The 6,668-nt window shown below is 52.5% G+C and overlaps 1 protein-coding gene across 2 annotated transcripts in view; it reads right to left on the bottom strand.

Moving 5' to 3' along the window:
- Nucleotides 1-1,473: 1,473 nt before the first annotated feature.
- LOC144737779 (protein lyl-1-like) overlaps nt 1,474-6,668 on the bottom strand; it is a 42,452-nt gene continuing 37,257 nt past the window's right edge. For both annotated transcript variants that reach the window (XM_078620640.1, XM_078620639.1), the window contains exons 3-4: nt 5,618-5,706; nt 1,474-4,378 (exon numbers count right to left, since the gene is read on the bottom strand). In XM_078620640.1, the coding sequence (XP_078476766.1) occupies nt 3,939-4,378; nt 5,618-5,706 (529 nt within the window). In that variant the 3' untranslated portion in view covers nt 1,474-3,938. The remainder of the gene's footprint in view (nt 4,379-5,617; nt 5,707-6,668) is intronic.

Below are 6,668 nucleotides of genomic sequence, written 5' to 3'. Positions count from 1 at the left end.
AGAATCCAGAGTCAAGAGAAGCGCATTGTGGAGAAGAGAGGCCACGCGTTGTATTGTTACAAGTCAAGATTTAATAAAAGAAGTGTGTTCCCGTCAAGGAGTTTCCTGCCGTCATTTTCCAATACTTCACAGGTATTGTTAAGGTGGCCCAAAAGTATATACACATATGGGTATTTTACGGGGTGGCCCAAAATTCAGGATACGTATGAGTATTGGACTGGATGGCCCAAAAGTGAGGACAGAGGTTTTGTGTATTAAAGGGTGGCCTAAAATCCAGGACACATTGGGGAATTGCCATACAGGATGGCCGAAAAGTCAGAACACAGGGATATTGTACAGGGCGGCCCAAAAGTCAGGACACATATAGGTGTATTGAACTGGGTGGTCCGAAAGTCATGGGCTGGGTGGGGAGGGTGGGGAGAGGGGCTGGGTGGGAGGTGGGAGGGTGGGGCTGGGTGGGGAGGGGCTGGTCACCCCGTGGTGCCCTTATAAAACTCAACGTTTAACCTACTCACGCCGGCTTGTGCCCGCCCTCACAGTCGGGCATATTTGCGGAATACACCACGCCGCCGTTGACCCTGGCCGTTTACCGAGCAACCCAACGTTCCTACCAGCTCCCTTCGCAGGAATGTGTTTTTATTGGGGAGCAAACCGAGCTACTTTCCACGCTGTGTTCAGCCTCTGATAGGTTATTACTCTTGGGTGATTTCAATATTCACATAGACTCACCCGGATGTGCTCTCTCCAGGGAGTTTCTGTCCACCCTGAATTGTGTTAATTTAGCTCAGCGTGTTAATTCCCCCACCCTTTTTCGTGGTCACATCCTTGACCTGGTTTGTTCCCGGGGATTGTCTGCCACCAACTTAGATTTGAAGCTTTCGTGACTACAGGAATTACTCTTTGGTTCTTTCGGTAAAGTCACGTAAAAAGAAAATAAATTTAATAATCTGTTATTGAATTGAAATTTATTTATTTTCTTTCGACGTGACTTTACCGAAAGAACCAAAGAGTGTCGCCAACTTATCATTAGGGTATTGTTATACTGGGTGGCCCAAAAGTCAGGACACATTAGGGTATTGTTATATTGGGTGGCCCAAAAGTCAGGACACATTAGGGTATTGTTATACAGGGTGGCTCCAAAAGTCAGGACACATTAGGGTATTGTTATACTGGGTGACTCCAAAAGTCAGGACACATTAAGGTATTGTTATACTGGGTGGCTCCAAAAGTCAGGACACATTAGGGTATTGTTATACTGGGTGGCTCCAAAAGTCAGGACACATTAGGGTATTGTTATACAGGGTGGCTCCAAAAGTCAGGACACATTAGGGTATTGTTATACAGGGTGACTCCAAAAGTCAGGACACATTAGGGTATTGTTATACTGGGTGGCTCCAAAAGTCAGGACACATTAGGGTATTGTTATATACAGGGTGGCCCAAAATATACATTTTGAAAGGTATATCAAGACGATTATGAAAAATAACAGAATAGGCTTTATTTACTCGTTCCGAAAAGAAAACAGAGACAGTGTTAAGATATCCAAACACCGAATAGACACCGACTATCACTACATGGCATCTTCAATCAGTCTGAATTAACCCCACGTCACGCTTGTTGTAAGACCACCAGCAACAGGAACAATGCAAACGTACACAGCTGTGATTATAATAATAATGATGATGTACGGCATTGTCCTTGTAACTGATTGACCTTCCGTTTTTGTATGGAGATTAAAGATGTAATTTTATATTTGTTTGTTATCCACTCGAATTATTTGTTCAGACGCAGAGTGGAGCTCGTCCTGTTCCTCCTTTAAAGGAGTGAAGACAGCAGATAAGTGATTACAATGATGGTCGATGGTTTGGGATTTGTGGCCGCACGCTCACAAGGTGATTCATCTTTGATGGCCCCATTTGTGGCATCAGTTGGCCGCATCGGCTGCACGACACCGGGCCCAGAATCGGTCGCACGACCCCCAGTCCGGATTCGGTCGATGGTCGACCTTTGGCTGCGTGGGAGGCAGAAGCCGGAGAGTTTCAATGGTAGGGTCCTGATTGGCATGTAACAGAGCTACAGCCCCCCAGTCTTTGGCTCTATCTCTCACCACTGGCGTTAGACCAGAGAACTACGCCCCAACATGCGACCAGGAACAAGGACAATGCAAACATGAACGCATTCATACGCTCGGGTCGAGCAGTTAAATCATTGTCGGCCAGTTATAGCATTTCCACGTCAAGGAATGTAAACCATCATCACGCGAACTCCGCTCATCCTGGCAGCAGCAACGGTTTTTCCCTCAGCCATCGAACAAAGACGGTGGTCGCGCGGCGCTTTCAGATGCGCTGCTTCTGCAGACGTCTGGAACGCTCTTCCTTCCGATATGAGGAAGCCACTGGGAGCTATCATGCTGCTTCTTGCTGTTGTGTTTAGTTTGTTGTTCATCCCCCGCACCTGCGATTAGCACGCTTGGCTACGTACGGTGCCAAAGAAGTTCAACATTCATACAACATATGTACATACAACATACAGACATACAACATACAGTCACACAACGTACAAACATACAAAAGGCAACCATTACAAGGACAATGCAAATATCAATGCATTTATGGCTCGGGTCGAGCAGTTATATCACCGGCCATCGTGAACTCCACCGACACGTCCATCGTGAACCCACCCACCAACACGGCCATCATGAAACCACCAACATGGCCATCGTGAACCCACCCACCAACACAGCCATCGTGAACCCCACCCACTGACCCGGCCATTGTGAAATCCACCCATCAATACGGCCATTGTGAACCCCATGCCCTCACTCCCACTGTCTCCGTCTTGAATCTCGTTGTCTCCAAGTCTCCTCACGATTGTCCATGGCATACCACCTCCTCCACCACCTCCTCCACCACCTCATCCACCACCACCACTTCCAACAACAACTGCCATTCACCACTAAGTGGCGGTGATAAGACCACTGCGCTTGTGCCAGTCTAAGTGTGCTTTAAACACACGTGAAGTGTCGCAGGCCCACTGGCAGGAGGTCGTGGGACGAGACCCAGCAAGTCCCATGGGTTGACTGACTGAAATGACTGGCCGATGCACCACCTGTGCCCCCTACTGTGCCAACTTGCTGTGTTTTATCCACCCGGTACTCCACTTGTTGTTGTGACCGTCGCTCCACTGCTGGTGCAAGTTATTGGCAAGTACACCCAGCTCCACATCTTCTCGTAACACATCATTCTATCTCTTCTCTAGCCCATGCCACTTCCATTTAGCCCCCTCTATCCAGCCGAACAAAAACTGTTTAGGCAAGCAGTGGCTGGGCATGTGGACTACATGACCCAGCCAACGCAGCCTGCCAGAGGAGCTCACTGATGGGACTTAGTCCAGACCTGTCAAGGATTTGTGAACTCCTCCCACAATCCAGTCTGGTTAACCTCAGGATGGATCATAGGCAAACCAGCCTTAATGTTTCTAACCAGTGCAGATGTTCCATTATAGAGGTCCACATTACAGAAGCATGGATAAGGGAGGGCATGACCGTGAACGAGAAGACCCAACGCTTCATGTGGAGCAACAGACTAGGAAGCTTCCACACAGCGTTACACAGCCGATGAAAAGGTAATTCCGCCTAACAGATTCGGAGTGAGACCTCTTCTGTTGCACGGGAGCTGGGCATAAACACATTGCCCAGGTATGGAAACCTCTCCATTCTCTCCACAACTGCTCCATCACCAATTGGGAGTTGAGGGGTGGAGTGTTTGATGACACAAAATGCCCAGGCACAACCTCCTCCACCTCTTCCATCACGAATTCTACCACCACCTCCACCACCTCCACCACCTCCACCTCCTCCATCACCAGATCCTCCACCACCTTCTCCACCACCTCCTCCACCGCCAACTCTACCAACTCCTCCTCCACCACCTCGAAGGTCATGGTGACCCAGTGCCCACGGTCATATCCCCAGCGCGACCTCCTCCACCTCCTCCGCCTCTTCCTCCTGCGACGTCACCCCTCCACGAGGTGGTGGACGATGTCACGAGCGCGGCTGCTGCCGCTACCGCATTGATGGTGGACGATGAAGAGGAGGAGGAGGTTGTTGAGGAGATGGATGAGGAGGTGGACGAGGAGGTGGATGAGGTGGTGGTGGATGAGGTCGAGCCGGTGGTGGACTGGTCACGCAACAAGGCGACGAGGAAGTCAATGTAGCGCATGGCCAGTCGCAGAATCTCATTCTTGCTGAGCTTGCGGTCGGGGGGGTGTGTGGGCAGCAGGCGACGGAGCTCGGAGAAGGCCCCATTCACGTTCTGCTGGCGCCAGCGCTCGCGGCTGTTCGTGAAGATCCGGCGCACAAGCTTCTGTGGGGAGCCGGCTGGGGGAGGAGAGGGGGGAGGTGAGGGAGGAGGTCGCCGAATCTCGTGAAGTGAGAAGTGGGGGCAGACGCGGGGGGACACGGGGAGGCGCTGGTAGACACGGCAGGAAGCTGAGAAGGAGGAGAGCGGGGAAGTAGCCGACTCTCGTCAAGTGAGATGCGGGGCAGGAGACATTGGGAAGATGCCGGGAGACACGAGGAGATGCTGGGAGACACGAGAAGATGCCGGAAGACGCGGGAAGACGCGTGGAGACACGGGGAGACACTGGGAGGCGCTGGTAGACACGGCAGGAAGCTGAGGAGGAGGAGAGCGGGGAAGTAGCTGACTCTCGTGAAGTGAGATGCGAGGGAGGAGATGTTGGGAGATGCCAGGAGACACGAGGAGATGCCGGGAGACACGGGAAGACGCGTGGAGATGCGGGGAGACAATGGGAGGCAGGGGAAGGTACAGGGAGGTACATGGAGACACGGTGAGGGGTGGGTAGCTGAGCAGCAGGTAGGTGAGTGGTAGGTAGGTGAGGGGAAGGTGAGCAGGAAGGTCAGCATGTAGGTGAGTGGTTGGTAGGTAGGTGAACAGTAAATGGTGAGCAGGTAGGTGAGGGGTGGGTAGGTTAGCAGGTAGGTGAGGAGTGGGTAGGTGGGTAGGTGGGTAGATTAATGAGCTTTGTAAATGAGCTTTAGGTAGGTGAAGGGTGGGTAGATGAGTGGGTGGGTAGGTGAGCAGGTAGCTGAGGGGTAGGTGAGCAGGTAGGTAAGCGGTAGTTAGGTAAAATGTAGGAAGGTCAGGAGGTAGGTGAGCAGGTAGGTGAGGAATGGGTTGGTGAGCTGGATGGTAGGTGAGCGGGTAGGCAAGCAGGTAGGTGAGTGGGTAGGTAGGTGAGGGGTAGGTGAGGGTGGGTAGGTGAGTGGGTAGGTAGGTGAACTGGTCGCTGAGTGGGTATGTAGGTGAGCAGGAAGGTGAGCACATAGGTGAGTGGTTGGTCGGTAGGTGAACAATAGCTGGTGAGCAGGTAAGTGAGGGGTGGGTAGTTGAGCAGGTTGGTAGGTTAGCAGGTAGGTGAGGGGTAGGTGTGGAGTGGGTCAGTGAGCGGTTAGGTAGGTGAACTGGTAGGTGAGCAGGTAGGAGAGCCTGGAGAGGTGAGTGGGTAGGTGAGTGGTAGATAAGTGAGCAGGAAGGTGAGGGTGGGTATGTGAGCAGGTAAGTGAGTAGGTAGGTGAGCAGGTAGGTGAGAGGGTTACTTTCTCCGATCTCGTAATCGAAGGGCAGGGGTCGTCGCTTCAGCCTTGCGTGTTGTGCTGAGGGAAACCCAGCGGACACCACGAACGCCCTGGGGAGGAATGAGGGGATCACAATGGCGATGTCAAGGGGGTTCAAGATGGCCGTTTCAGTGGGGTTCTCAATGGCCATTTAGTGGGTGGGTGTGCGTTTACAATGGGCGTGAGGGTGGGTGGGTTCACGATGGCCGTGTTTGTGGTTCGGTGGGTTCCCGATGGTCGTGTCCATAGGGGGGTGGGTTCACAATGGCCGTATCTGTGGGTGGGGTGTTGAGTTCACAATGGCCATGTCTGTGGGTGGGGTGTTGAGTTCACGATGGCCATGTCTGTGGGTGGTTGGGGTCACAATGGCCATTTCTGTGAGTGGGTGGGTGGATTCACGATGGCCGTGTCTCTGGGGGTGGTGGGTTCACGAATGCTGTTTCTGTGTGTTGGTGGGTGGGTTTATGATGGCCGTGCCTCTGGGTGGGTGAGTTCACGATGGCCATGTCTGTGGTGGGTGGGTTCATGAAGACCATGTCTGTGGGTCGACAGGTTCATGATGGCTGCGTCTGTAGGTTTGGTGAGTTGCAGATGGCCGTGTCTGTGGGTTGGTGTGTTCACAATGGCCATGTCTGTTGTTGACTATGTCTGTGGGTGGGTTCGGGATAGTCGTATTTGTGGGTGGGTTCACGATGGCCATGTGTGTGGGTGGGTGGGTTAACGATGGCCATGTATTTTGGTGGGTGGGTTCACGATGGCCATGTATTTTGGTGGGTGGGTTCACGATGGCCGTGTCTGTGTGTGGGTGGGTTTACGATGGCCGTGTCTCTGATTGGGTGGGTTTACGATGGCCGTGTCTCTGATTGGGTGGGCTCACAAAGGCCGTGTCTGTAGGTGGGTGGGGTTTACGATGGTCGTGTCTGTGGGTGGGTTCACGATTTACGTTTCGGTGGGTGGAATCACGATGGCCGTATCTGTGGCTGGTTGGTTCACAATGGCCGTGTTTGTTGGTGGGTGGGTTCATGATGGCCGT

Source organism: Lampetra planeri, chromosome 74 (assembly GCF_965212315.1).
Source record: "Lampetra planeri chromosome 74, kcLamPlan1.2.h2, whole genome shotgun sequence".
Lineage (NCBI taxonomy): Eukaryota > Metazoa > Chordata > Hyperoartia > Petromyzontiformes > Petromyzontidae > Lampetra > Lampetra planeri.
This window is presented reverse-complemented; position numbering and strand designations above follow the sequence as displayed.